A 14,421-nucleotide genomic window follows, 5' to 3' on the forward strand; every position below is an offset into this window, starting at 1 on the left:
AAACTGGCTAGATTTCCTGCTTCTGTGGAGGGCAGCTTTTGGGAGGTCATAGATGGGAGCGCACAGGCATGGATGGGGTGCGATCAGCATCTTTGGAGGGAACCTACAAATAAATGAGATCCCGGCTTTGAGTAGGCTGAGACACGACCTTGCCCTCAGGGAGCTCCTAGTCTAGAGCTGAGAGATAAGCACCATGAAGGCGCCAGGCAATCCTGGCTGAGTCTGGCTCCGAACCAGGCCCGCCCCCAGGCTCCCTCCCCGACCCGGTCCAGGTCCTAAGCCGGCTCGACCCCAAGGGCTCCTGGGGAGGGAACGAACCAGCACTAGGGCAGGCGCCGCTTCCGCCGGAAGTGCTCTCCCCGCCTTCCCAATATGGCGGCTGCAGGAGCCGGGTTCGCACTTCCGGCAGGAGGAGCCACGTCTAGAGCTGCCTGGCCGCAGGTGAGCTGGGGCCGGGGCCCGGGCCGAGGCAACTGCCGTGGGCCCGAGGGAACGGGGAGGAAGGGAAGGGAAGGGAAGGAGAGGGCGGCGTCCTGGCTTCAGCCCCAGTCCGGGCGGCGGCTGCGGGGAGCCCGAGGGCGTGGCGGGGCCGGGCGGGGAGCCGAGAGTCCGGCGTCACCGCAGGCATAGCCCGTGGCTAGAAGGAAGCGCCTCCAGCTTCCCGGTCCTACCCTTGGCACGGGGCCGCCACCTCTTGGGAGGCCTCCGGAGCCCGCTCCCCCCAAGCCGGGAGTAAACAGCTCCCAGGGTCCCTCAGGTTTGTGCTGTACCTGAGTGCCCCCTCCCGGCTCTTCCCGCCCCCACCCCCAAACCTGGGGAGCTCCCGAAGCTCGGGGCATGGCCTCACCTCCCCCACCCCCCAGCGCACCTCAGTTTCCTCCTCTGTCAGATAAGCAGGTGTTCCAGAATATGGTCTCTTCCAATTCTCCACCCACCGGATCACTTTTGGTAGCATCCCAGGAGTATTAGACTGTAAGCCCCTCAGGGCAGGGACTGTTTTTTCCTGGCCTTGAATCACCGGCACGTAGCACAGGGCCTGGCATCTAGTAGGTGCTTAATAAATGCTTCTTGACTTGACTCGCCCCCTGGGATCATCGAGGCCAGGCCTTAAATTGTACAAATGGCGAACTCCAGGCCTTAGAGAGGAGAAATGACCTACCTACCTAAGGTTAGAAAGTAAATTACCCAGAACCAACTAAATCTTCTCTTTCCAAGTCTAGTGCTTTCAGCACTACCCAGGCTGGTTTTATCAGTTCACAAATGTTTATTTAGTGTTGCCTCAGCGAATATTTATTTAGTGTTTATTGTGTACTAGATTTTGAGAAAGATGATGGAAAGAGTTTAGAATTCATGACCCAAGGACGCTGTCAATGTAGGTGAGGAGACAAAAACCAAACAAAACAACAACCAGCTCCTGCAGGAAAAGATGATTTAAGACCCGTGGGACGTTGGACAAGTAATTTCCATTCTCTGGGCTGTTTAATCTTTTGTAAAATGAGGAGATTGGACTAGTCTCTTAATGAAATTGTTTCCAACTTTGCCATTCTGGCATTATGTCCCCCATTCTATTTCCTTCTACTTTGACAACTTGCTGAGGATTGGGAATCAGGAGATTTGGCCTCTACTTCCAGGTCACTGTGTAACTTTGGACAGTTCATCTTCTTTTTTCATGTTCTCTTTCCTTAGATGATCTAGTTGTACTGTATTTCTACCAGTGCTCTTATTTGATGGTGCTGTGACTTCAAGGAATGTTCAATGAATGTGCAAAAAACAACTGAGGAGTCCAGAAACTAGGGGAGCCAGGGAAGGTTTTGTGGAGGTGGGATTTGAGCTGACTCTTGAAACACAATTAAGATTTGAATAGTTAGGAGGGAAAAAGCTTAGGAAGTGAGAAAGTAGAAACTGAGTAAAGGTATAAGAACTTGTAAGGGAGGATTCATATGAGGGAATAGTGGGAGAGGATCCTCTTCAAGGGAAGGTAGTTTAGCTTTATGATCCCCTGGCCCAGTCTGGGTTTTTTTGTTTTGTTTTGCTTTGTTTTTAAAGTGAGACAGCACAGAGTAAGAGTGCTGAAAAGTATGTTAGGTTTGAAGTTTAATGACCTGGATTCAATTCTCAACTCCAGTTGCTTGCTTATCTGTGTAAACATGGAGAAGTCCCTTCTCCTGGATCTCATTTTCCTTATCTGTAAAGTATTGGACTAAATCACTTCTAAGATCCTTTCCAGATCTAAATCAATAATCCTACAATTGGTTGCTGTTTCTCAGCTGATTTTCATTGTTGGAATAGGGCTGCAGAAGTCCTGTTTTACAAAGATCCGCAAGATCCAGTCTCCAGTAGCTTCTGTATAAGAAGGCCCACCCTCTTTGTTCCCTGCATTCCCATCTTGTGGTTCCCTGAGCATAGCCATCCAGTTCTACAAGATGAGAGTTAAGGTGACAGTCAGTCCTTGGTCGTAACATCTCTTTTGCCTATTACTGAGAGAAAAAGCATGAGATCTGGAGTCAGATGGCCTAGTTTCAAGCCTTAGCTCTCTCACTTACCACCTGGGTGACCTTAGTCAAATCACTGAACATTCCTGGATTTTCTCATCTGTAAAATCAGGGCGTTGGACTAGATGTCCTCCAAGGTCCCTTCCAGCTCTTTGTCTAGGCTCTGTGTTATGATCCACAAACAAGAATGAGTGTCATGGCGGATAGAACACCATGCTTTGGGAGTGGTTGATTTAAAAACATTAAAAAAATTTTTTTTGAGATTGTGAAATATAGAGTATAGAAATAAGAACTGGTTATGTGGTTGGGTTGGGTTTTTGTTTTTTTTTTTGGACCAATTAACGGTACACTGATCCCTATATCACATTTTTTTGGGTGGCAGTCAGGATTAAGTGACTTGCCCAGGGTCACACAGCCAGTAAGTGTCTGAGGCTAGATTTGAACTCAGGTCCTTCTGACTCCAGGACCAGTGCTCTAGCCACTGGACCACCTAGCTGCCCCACCTCCTCCCCCAGTCAGATTGACAGGGAGCTTGTGGCAGTGTTTGATATAAGCTCTTCCCCTAGTCTTATCACTCTTTCAGGGGTGAAACATACCTCTGGAAACACCACAGTTGAGGAACATTTGCGGGAGATGTATAGTTCTGCTGATGGATGAACCCAGACTCCTTTACTGTTTATTTTTTTGTAGCAAGAAACCCAGGATCCTGTGAGCTCTGCATCAAGATAGCCATGGTGAAGGCAGGTGCTGCTCACCAGCCTCTCAGGTGAGAGTCCTCAGCATAGCCCAGAGCTTCCCTGATCATATGGCTCTTGTAAGCCTTCAGCTGGAAGAGAACCACCACTGATACGAGATGTTTCCACTGAAGTTCTTGGTCCAGCAGAGCCACCTCCTGCTTTGTGTACTGGCTTCAAGTGAGAGGGCTGGGGTCCAGCCAGGGCAGTAGCTTCTCAGTCCCATCTCTGCCGCTCACCCGTGGACAAAAAGGTGTTTGGGGAATTGTTGTTGCTGCCAATGGGGAGGTGGACCTTCGGCTTGACCTTCATCTGGAAGGTGATGCTGACTCTGGGGCTGGTGCTTCTCTATTACTGCTTCTCCATTGGCATCACCTTCTACAACAAATGGCTAATGAAGGTAATTCTGGGGCCTCTGTGATGCTCAACGCAAGGACCCTCTTGGTTGTGGGTTGTTGGGTGTTGGGATGTGGGTTCCAGGTTGGAGGGCATGGGGATGAGGTGAGTGTCGGCTGGAGGGGGGAGACTGAAGAAGGTAGAGGTGCGCATGAAAGATGGGAAGGTAGGAGAAATGGCTTTCCTAGAGCCCAGACTGACGGTCAGTTCTATTTTAAATTCTCCCTAGAGTTTCCACTTCCCTCTCTTCATGACCCTGCTTCACCTTGTAGTGATATTCCTTTTCTCGGCTCTGTCCCGAGCACTGGCACAATGCTGCCACCAGCGCCCCCGAGTGGTGCTGAGCTGGGCTGACTACCTCCAGAGAGTAGCTCCCACAGGTACGTCCGGAGGCAATGTGGGCCCCAGGGTAGCTAGTGACCCATCTAGGGAGTCAGAAGACCTGGAGACACAGTCACTGCCCCTGCTCTGACCTTCCCTTTAGACCTGGGCTTGGAATCTCAGAGCAGTATGACCATGGGCAAGTCATTTAACTTCTGAGCCTCAGTTCCCTCTTTTGGGCATAATAGCACCTGTGGGACCTACCCCCACAGAGTTGTCATGGGCTCAAATGAGGTTGCAGACAGGTAGCCATAGCATAGTGCAGCTAAAGAGTTGACTTTGGTCAACACAAGGTGGGTTTAAGTCTCCCACCTTTGATACATACTGGCCGTGGGACCCTGGTCCAGTGATGTTACCTCATTGTACCTCAGACAACTCTCTGAGAGTCTCCATTGTGGAGCGGGTGCTCCTCTGCAAGCATTTCCCATCAGCTCCACAGATGTGGTTCCTTCCCTGGGGAATAATGACTCCACTGCCGTACCACTTCCATTCACTGTGCAGGGAGTTGTATTACTTTACTGTGAGCTGTTCTTAGTATTACTGTTTGGGGGCCAGTGGGAGGGCTGGAAACAAGGAAGGACTGGTCTCCACTCCCCTTGCTTCTTACCTCTGTCAGTCCCTTCTACGCCTGAGCTCCAGTGCAGAAGGGAGCTTGGCCTTTAGGGAAAAGCTCGATCATGGGTCATCTTTTTTCTGTAGCATTGGCAACGGCACTTGACGTGGGTCTGTCTAACTGGAGCTTCCTGTACATCACCGTCTCACTGTGAGTACCGGCCTGCTCCCCGCCACCCTCCCTTCCGTCTTTGAGCTCTTTGTGTCTGTCCAGCGGGCTGCCTTCACGTCCGACTGATGGGCCGCTGCCTCACCACTCTGGGATCAGTCCTTGCTCTCAGCTTCTCTCTGGCCCCCAGCAGCTGTCCTGGAAAACTTCAGCCTCATCCGTAAGCCCAGCGCATACGGGGTGCTGAGCCCTGGGGCCTGCCTGTCTTGGCGGCGTGGGGAAGTCAGGGGACCCAGACAGACTGGCCATTGCCATGGTATGAGAAAGAAGAGGGAGTTGAAGAGAAATGACTCACTGACTGGCATGCATGGGACTACATTAGCATTACGGAGAATGGGCACAGTGGGGAGTGGGGGGAGAAACAAGAGGGAGAGTTATTCCTTATCTTCAGTCTTTGCTTAGGAGAGCAAAATTTGTGCCTCCTCCCTGCCTCTCGTTCCATTTCCTCCCAGCCCTGGTCCCCTTGCAGAGCTGCAGGGAGATCCTAGAATTAGGAGACCTCAATGTCAAATACGGCTTTTCCCTCTTGACAATAGTCACAGGCCACTTAGTCACAGCCCCTCCCCCAGGTCACTTGTCAGCTGGTCTGGACAAGGTCTGGCTTCTCGGCACCCTTTGTGCCCAGGCTCCCCTGCTGGCCTGAGCAGAGCTCACCCACCCAGTCACCCTCCCCTTCTTCCCGCCCGCTTGTCATAGCTTCGGCCGAAGCCTCATAAGCAGCGGATGACTCTGCAGTTTTCACTTCCAGGTACACAATGACCAAGTCTTCGGCAGTCCTCTTCATTTTGATCTTCTCCCTGATCTTCAAGCTAGAGGAGCTGGTGAGGCCTCAGCTTCCCCTTCAGCTCTGTTTGCTTTTGCTCTCTGTCCTCCGCAGTCCCTCCCCCAGGTTTTAGGACAAAAAAGAGAGAGTGGGCTGGGGCTGGTTGGCTGGGGGTGGCGTAGATGAGGTCAGACCTGGACAAAGCACTACGCTTCCCTCTACCCTCTCCAGACTACTTTCTTCCTTTAAAGGGTGAGGGGCCAGAGTCTCGATCACAGGCAGATAGGAGAATTTCTTGCCTCAGGAGACGGCTACAGTAAAGATCTCCAAGTGTGTTAAGCTTTTATGATGGAGTGGAAAGAGCAGTGGATTTGGAATCAGAGAACTTGGGTTCAAGTCCCAGTTGCATTATTCATAAGCTGTGCAACCTTGATTTTCCTGAGTCTTGGTTTGTCATCTGCAAAAATGGGATACATAAGTAGTTGTATTACCTACTTCTCTGGGTTCTTATGTTCAAAGTGCAAAAGCACTTTGCAAACCTTCAAGTGTTATGTGAAAGCTGATGTGAATTTTTGTGACCACTGGCAAATTAGTTAACCTCTCTGGGCCTCAGTTTCTTCTTTTGTAAAATGAGATGGTTGAACTTAATCCTATGAGCCATTTCTCCTGCTGCTGCTGCTGCTGCTGCTGCTGCTACTCTCTGACCTGGGTCCTTCAAGATGATAGACAATGTCTTCCCATCCTGACAGCGGGCAGCACTAGTCCTGGTGGTCCTGCTTATTGCTGGTGGCCTCTTCATGTTCACTTATAAGTCCACACAGTTCAATGGAGAGGGGTTTGCCCTGGTGCTAGGGGCCTCATTCATTGGAGGGATTCGATGGACCCTTACCCAGATCCTGCTGCAGAAAGCTGAACTAGGTCAGTATGTTCAGAGCATACTGGGGGAGGGAGAGCGTGGCTCTGGAAAACAGCTGCTTGGATGGGGAGCTAAGACCAGCCAGCACTGGCGTGGGGTCTCTCTCTTCTCCAGGTCTCCAAAATCCTATTGACACCATGTACCATCTGCAGCCGCTCATGTTTCTGGGACTCTTCCCCCTTTTTGCTGTTTTTGAAGGTATGTTGGGCAGTCTCATAGAGAGGATCCAGAAAGGAGCACTTCCCTTCTAGCTGCGTCCTCTCAAGGGGAGAGAGAGAATGAAGGTGCTTTGTAGCCTGGGATTTACCAGGGCTTCCTCCCTCTTCCCATTAGTTGAGGGCCACTGGATGTATTCTAGGGGCTTTCTTCAGCCAGCATTCCTGTCACCATAGGCTGAGCAGGGAATCATTTGTCCTGCATGCATTTGTGCTCTAAGCACGGGGGCCTGCACAAACCAGAAGGTTCACCGTTCAGTTCTGGCTGCCACCTTTCCCAGTGACACTGACACAAACTAGAACCTGTTGGGCAGTGGGGAGAAGACAAGAAAGGCTTCTTTACCTCTAAAACAAGGGTGTGGCACATGCTCCCTGTCCTACTTACCTTAGAGGATTTTCAAATGAGGTAACTATGTAAGGGATTGTCTAAACCTGATAAATAAATGTCAGTTGTGTATCTGTCTGCTGCATGAATTAGCTGATTGCCAGAGATAGGGAGGAGACCTTTGAGCTTCAGCTAGCAATGCCACTAACTCTCTGCAGGTAGTTTGGTCTCTCAGAAGCTCTGGTAGTTCAAATAAGAATAATGGAATTTAAAGCTGGGAAAAAACTTAGGGACCATCTAGTCCCACCCCCTTTGTTTTACAGAAGAGGAAATTGAGACTCAGAGAAAATGGAAGAATTATGGCTGTTTAGCCTGGAGAAGAGGTGACCTGGGGTGGGTGAAGGAGGCAGGCATAATCACTGTCGTCCATACCAAGGTCTGTCATGTGGAAAAGCAATTAGACTTGTTCTGTTTGGCCCCCTGAGGACAGACCCAGGAGCAGTGGGGAGAAGCTACAGGGAGCTTGGTTTCAGTTCCACATGAGGAAAAATGGGCTAAGGGTTGGAGGTGTCCAGGATATCCTGGCACTTCTAGAAGTAGCGAGTCCCCGTCCGTCATGGAGGTTTTCAAGCAACAGCTGGATGACCCCATGGCAGGGAAGTCATAGAGCAGGTTTTGGTTCAGCTGTGGGTTGGCCTGTGATTCTGCCAGTCTCATAGCAGAATGATTCCTTAGCCCAGTTGTTCAGGAAACTTCTATTATGTCACCAAAATTTTCCCTTTTCAGATCTCTCCCCATTCTTTCATTACAGTGACTTGTACTGAACAGAGCGCTCCCCCTCCCTTTCTTGATGTTTACACCATTCACATCTCTGCAAACCCTCATCATAATGCCCCTCTTAGTCGTCACTTAGCAAAGCTGCATGGATTTAGTTCCTTTAATCTTTTCTGCTAAATTAATCCCCCAAGCGCCTTCGTTACTTATGCTCTCCCCCTAACTCCCTTCAATTTGCTGCTGCTTTTGCAGTACTGCTGAGTCTAGCATCAAGCCTGATGGCCTACATTGAAGTCTATTGGCTTGTGGTTACCATCACTACTTGGCTTTTTTTTTTTTTAATATTTCGCCCCAGAGAGCTCAAAGCACATTTCAGACATCACCAGAAAAAGTATTTTTTGAGTGTGTCCTATAAGTCACCCTTCCTGAACAGGAGGTAAATAGGAACAGAAGATATAATAGAAAGAGAAACCAGAGGGTTCTCCACCTTTGTGGCTTGGACAGGGAGTTATGGGGAGCTGGGGGGATGCGCAGGGCTCAGTTTCCTCTTCAGTAAAATAAAAGACTTGAACTAGATGTCATAAGATTCCTTCCACCTCTGAATTCTGTGATTCTTATTTGGGACTAAGAGGCTCAGAGAGGCCAAATGCATGGTTGGCAGTATTACTAGTCTAAGCCCAAAGGTCTCTTGACTATCTCTGGCTATCTAATAGATCATGGGGTTACCAGATAAGTTGCTAACTTTTATTTAACATGTTTTCTACATTGCCTCATTGAGTCTTACAATTACCCGATGTGGTAGGTTGTATGGGTATTATTAATCCTGTTTTAGAATTGAGGAAAGTGAGGCCTAAAGAGGTTAAGTAATTTGCCCAGGGTCCCAGAGTAGCAGTATATGGAAGGGCTGGGGTTAGCATCTGGGTCTTGGTTCTTCTGGTTGTGAATGCAGTGTTCTTCCCACTTGACCTCCCATGATTGCTGTAAAGCATTATCTGAAGCAGGTAGAGGGCAAACATGACCATCACCTCCAAATTAAGGGGGGGGGCATTTCCTTTCCACATCAGTGCTGAGGTAGCCCCTAAAATGTCCTTCACTGCTTTAGTCTCAACTTGGCCTCTGGCTAAGTTGTTGTTCTGCGTTATCTTAGGGTTCTCTCAGTGATCACTTTTCCCCAACTATGGGATTTGTGGTCAGAGAGCCTGGGTCTGAACCCTAGCCCTGCCACATGGAACGTGTGTGGCTTTGGGCAAGTAATTTAACTTTTCTGGGCCTCACTTTCCTCATCTGTAAAACGAGGGTTGGGCTGGACAACTTTTAAGGCTCCTTCCAGCTCTGAATCTATAAACTTACAATCTGTGCTGCCTCAGATCTATTTTCCCAGGGTCTCATTCAACCCCATTCCAACAACTGATGCTAAGGAAATATCAGTTGATGATGGCAAATCTCACTTTAAATTTCATTCGACTCTGCAAATATTTACTAAGCTACTACTGTGTTCAGGGCATCTTTCTCCACCTGCTAGGGAAGACAAAGACAAAACAAAAGTCAGTTCCTGCCATTAAGGGACCTTACGTTCTGGATGTGTATGGGATTGACAGATATCTTGCCTCCCCTTTCTTATTCTCTCCCCCCCAATCTCAGCTGAGACCCCTTAGGAGCATGAACACACCTGGAATTTGGTGTTACAGTCTTTCTTCTTGTCATTTTCAGGTCTACATTTGTCTACATCTGAGAAAATCTTCCGTTTTCAGGACCCAGGGCTCCTTCTGGGCGTTCTTGGCACACTCTTCTTTGGTGGGATCCTTGCCTTTGGCTTGGGCTTTTCAGAGTTCCTCTTAGTCTCCAGAACCTCCAGCCTGACCCTCTCCATTGCTGGGATTTTTAAGGTAGGTTGTAGAATTTTGAGCTGAAGGGGACTTAAGCAGCTCCCTCCTTCAATAGACAGAGAAACTGAGGCCCAGGGACGGGGTTCACTGTGCCAGAAACCACATCGGGAGTAAGGAGTAGAGCTGGGAGCCAGAGCCTCCAGATCGTCTCCCTGCAAATATCTCATGCTGCATCCTCCATAGCCGAGAGCAGGCTCTGCATCCCTGGATCCAAGCCCTATCATCATTACTCACCCTTATTTAACCCTTTGAGGTTTGCAAAGCATTTTTCTCACAACAGTCACTTGAGGTAGTTAATACAAGGATTGTTGACTCCATTTTAGGTTTGAGGACACTGAGGTTTACTTTGAACATTAGAGCATTTTTTTGCACAATAATAATGGGATAGGTGGCATAAAAATTGTTATTCCCGTTTTACAAAGTAGGAAACTGAGGGTTAGAGGTGAAGTGGCTTGTCCAAGGCCTCACAACTTGGAAGCATTTGATCTGGGATCTGAACCCATGTCTCCTGACTCTGTACCCAATACACTATTATATCCCACACTGCCTCTCCCAACATCAAGAGAAGGCCAAGAAGCTTGGAGAGTCCTTCCAAGACAAGGACTTAGTTGCCCAAAGACTAGGCCTAAAACCCTTAAGTACTGTACTACTGCGGGGTGCGGGGGGAGAGGGGGTGTTCAAAAATTATAGGGTATAGAATTGAGAGAACCTCATCTAGACAAATTCATCATCTAAACAAATTCCACCCTGCCCCGCCTTTTTTGTTTTTTAATAAATGAGGAGACAGAGGGTCAGAGGAGTTAGGTGATTTGCCTAAGGTGCCACTTTTGAGAAGCAGAGTTAGAATTTGAACCCAGGTCCTCAGACTCTAAATCTGTTGCTTTTCTTTTATTCCTGGCTACCTCATAGCCAGTAGGGTTGTGAATGTGTAGAACATTTTTTCCTCACAGATGGGTTAAGATGGCACATTTACACTCACTGTTAATCTGAGAGCCCCATGTTTGCCTCCCCTGTGGAATATTCTGTTAAAAATATCAAAGAGCTAGGGGCAGCTAGGTGGCACAGTGGATAGAGCACCGGCCCTGGAGTCAGGAGGACCTGAGTCCAAATCCGGGCTCAGACACTTAACACTAGCTGTGTGACCGACCCTAGGCAAGTCATTTAACCCCAATTGCCCCACCAAAAAAAATTAAATTAAATTTTAAAAAAATCAAAGAGCTTCTAGATCTTCAGGCTTCCACTGAAACAATCATGTAGAACATAAGGGTCTTATCAGTGGCATCAAATGTAAAGGTTCTGCATCTCTCCCTTCCACCTCTGGCTCCCATTTGCCATTTTGGGTTCATGAAAGGATCTTTTAAAAAAGATGTCATTTATTGGATTTGAGTGGATGGTAATCACCAGAGGCATTCAAGGAAGGCAGGGATGGATTTCTTGCGTGCAGCCCAAACTAGATTAAAATGTAAGGGAAATACTTAACAAAATAAATAAAAATACAGTAAAACAAATAATATTACAATTTAAAACTTAGTCAGTATGCAGCTCACAAGGATCTTTATGTATATAGGAGTGACCCCTGGTGTAATTGAAAGAAGTTTGGCCTTAGTTCAAATCCAGGCTCTGCTACTTGATAGCCTTATGAGTTGAGACAAGTGGTTTAGCCCCTTTGGGTCTCAATATGGTCATCTGTAAAATGCCAATAATAACATTTTGCCCCCAGAGAATTGCTGTGAGCAGAGTGCTTTTTATTCTGTATAGCTACATATGCATGTGAGTTATTGTTCTACTCCGAAGATGAGTACTTTTCTGTAGCCTTTCTTTTATCAGTCCTGTTTTTGTCCCATTCCAAAGACTTGAATTCCTGATGTGAAGCCTCTGGGTAAAGGGGCCACCTCCTCTTGCCAGTCACATTTTTGCTTCCTGCCTCTCTGCCTCCAGGAAGTCTGTACTTTGCTGCTGGCAGCTCATCTGCTGGGAGACCAGATCAGCCTACTGAACTGGCTTGGCTTTGCCCTCTGTCTGTCCGGAATATCCCTCCACATCACCCTCAAAGCCCTCAACTCCAAAGGTAATACTGAGTGCCATGGAGGCTGTTTAGCCCCACAGTGGCATCCTCCCTGTACCCAGGAGGTTTCCCCTGGAGTACGCTTCCTCCTTGTAAGGATGGAACAGCTCATTCCTGGCTCCCTGAAGTAGGCCCTGCTGGATCGTGCTTTAGCGGCCCCCAGATTCTTAGTTTAAGCTGTTCATCAAATGCAGGAAGTGTGCCTCCTGGTTCCACTTCCCCCCTGTGGGGGAAGCACTAGCCGCTGCAGAACAAGTGGGCGGATATCTCTCTCTGGCTCAGCAAGCACACGCTTGGCTTTTCTCTGTTGCAGTTGATGCACAGAAGTCGAAAGGCCAACTCAGGTTTGGTAATTGTCTCTCTCCCTGTATCTCCAAAGGTGAAAGTGGCCCCAAGCCCCACAAGGGCCCTGTTTCCAACTCGGACCTGGAGCTGCTTCTACGGAACAGGGAGCCTGGTGACGAGGAAGATGAGGATGAGGGGGAGAAGTACTTTGCGGCCCAGGGGCAGTAGCGACCTGCCTGGCAGACAGTGCCTGAACCATCCCATCCCTCTCCTGCTCCGACTCTTCTTTGCACGCCATTGGTAGCTAACCATGTAGGCAGACCCAAGCGCCCGGCCTCATGAGATGGGCAGTGGTGGCTCCATGATGCCCGGCCTGGGACGCAGCTGATATAACGTATCAGGATGGAAGATGTCGGAGCGCAGGGGCTGTTATGACAGTGTTCTTGGTGTCCAGGACCAAATAAGAGCTGTACAGAACATCAGGGTGAAGTCGATTTATTACCAGGCCTTGAGAAAGGCAAGACTTGGCTAGGGGTCACATTGGAGGATGGGAATGGGCTGGTTCCTCTAGATTGGTTCCCTAAGACCTCTTAGACCAAGAATTGTCATAATTCAGGGGATAATGAAGATTACTAAAGGAAGAAAATGTGAACTATAGACTATTCCCCAGCTAGGGGAAGGTGGAGGGGCTGGGACCTCAGAACCTGGAGGGTTGCTTTGCTCAGAGAGCAGTTTTATTTATAGTTTGGAAATAAATGCTTTTTGGTCCACTGACCACTTCTCTTTGCTTGGAATCCAGCTTTAATCCATCCCAGAAGGGCTGGGAATAAGGGGAGTAGCCACAGAGACTCCCTTTTCCAAACCACTGTTTGTGTAAACCCAGTAAGGACTTGCAGGGATAGAAGATTGCAGGCCCAGGGCTACCAGAAGACACCCTATCTTATGCAGTGTGTGTGTGTGTGTGTGTGTGTGTGTGTGTGTGTGTGTGTGTGTGTGTGTGTGTGTGTGTGTGTCCATCTGTCCATCCGTCCCCACCCTGCACACACAGCACACAGATTTGAGCCAAATAACATCCTAAAAGTTAAACTGCAGAAGACATTGAGAAGATGAGGCCTGGACCCCATGACCTAGTTTGCTGAGGGACAGACAGACTCCTGGGGACTGAAGGTTGTCTTGGCCCTTAGGGTATGGTATAGTCCTGTGTTTGGACTGTTTGCTGAGTACAGTTGCTCTTTCCTTGGAGCCTCTTCCTCTGCCCAGCCCAGGGCGAACAGTTTGGTCTTCTGTACTTGTTATCGGCCTTTCCATCAGGCTTCTACCGCTGGGCAGGAAGAGAGCCCTGGAGTCTGGTAGTGTAGTAAAAGGGCCTTAGGATTGCAGGGTCAATATCCTGGCTGGAGTGGGAGAGGATGTTGGAGGTGCCCTGGTTCAGCCTCCTCATTTCATAGAGGAGGACAGAGGCTGAGCAGAGAAGTACTTAGTGTGGTCACACAGGGCATTTATCACCCTTCAGGCTGTAACCCAGGCCTCCTGACAGGCAGTCTAGGTCTCTTACTACTTCAAAACTCCCTTTCCTCAGGACTGCTCTGTTTCTATTTTGAGATGAGGAAGTGGGTCCAGAGAAGGGAAGTAATTTACCCACACTTTTGCAGATAGTAAGTGGCAGAACTGACTCAGACGAAGGCCTTGGGGTTGCAGATTCCTTGTTTCTATACACAGGATGCTTCATCTTACTAGGTTTGAGTCCTGGCTCTGTCGCGTGTTGCCATTGTGACCCTTGGCAAATCACTTAAGCCTTCAGGGCCTCCCTTGTCCCCTCTCGAAAACACTGGGCTGGATCAAATGTTCCTCACTCCAGATCCTTTGCTCCTATGAAGTGTTTTCAGGGATCCACAGCAGGTGTCGCCCTTGCCCCACACAGCTGCCGCTCCCCAGCCCCCAGCTCTACTGCTCAGCACAACCGCTTCCCCTCCTCACCTTGCCCCTGGCTGCCTCCCCCTCCTTGGGAGCTGTAGATTTCAGCCTCCAGCTTGAAGGTTTAAATATTTTCAACGAAGGGCACTTGGGTGCTCGTCAAGTCCAAAGTGGGGGAATGAAGACTGATAGTGAGAGAACGTTACCCCAATTCATTGTGCATAGGAGTTTGAGGCTCACCCCAGCTAGTCCCTGTGCCACCTTCTGCCTTGGTACCCACTGTGCTCCATTCCCCCTGCCTTTCAGAGGATTTTGGCAGATGAGCACTAGGATTAGGCTCAACTAAGGAAAATGACTTGCTCAAAGCAACACAAGTCATGCAAAGCTGTTGTGTCTAGGTTTTCTTAACTCTAAAGCAAGTGTTCTCTTAAAGGAAATGTGCCCTACACACCCAGGATGTCATGCTGGAGAGCCTACTGGGGAGGACGGGGTTG

The 14,421-nt window shown here is 48.9% G+C and overlaps 1 protein-coding gene across 5 annotated transcripts; it reads left to right on the forward strand.

The window, feature by feature from the left end:
* Window positions 1-303: 303 nt before the first annotated feature.
* Window positions 304-12,788, forward strand: SLC35C2 (solute carrier family 35 member C2). Of its 5 annotated transcripts, XM_043987167.1 has the most exons (10): window positions 304-441; window positions 3,183-3,626; window positions 3,852-4,002; window positions 4,703-4,766; window positions 5,533-5,605; window positions 6,297-6,465; window positions 6,578-6,661; window positions 9,488-9,663; window positions 11,602-11,731; window positions 12,108-12,788. In XM_043987167.1, the coding sequence occupies exons 2-10, from the start codon at window positions 3,507-3,509 to the stop codon at window positions 12,239-12,241; spliced, it is 1,101 nt and encodes a 366-aa protein (XP_043843102.1). In that variant the 5' UTR covers window positions 304-441; window positions 3,183-3,506; the 3' UTR covers window positions 12,242-12,788. The 5 variants fall into 5 exon arrangements, with proteins under 5 accessions (XP_043843102.1, XP_043843103.1, XP_043843105.1 ...); XM_043987168.1 differs by lacking the exon at window positions 6,578-6,661; XM_043987170.1 differs by lacking the exon at window positions 3,852-4,002.
* Window positions 12,789-14,421: the final 1,633 nt, after the last annotated feature.

Source organism: Dromiciops gliroides, chromosome 2, assembly GCF_019393635.1.
Source record: "Dromiciops gliroides isolate mDroGli1 chromosome 2, mDroGli1.pri, whole genome shotgun sequence".
Classification (NCBI taxonomy): Eukaryota; Metazoa; Chordata; class Mammalia; order Microbiotheria; family Microbiotheriidae; genus Dromiciops; species Dromiciops gliroides.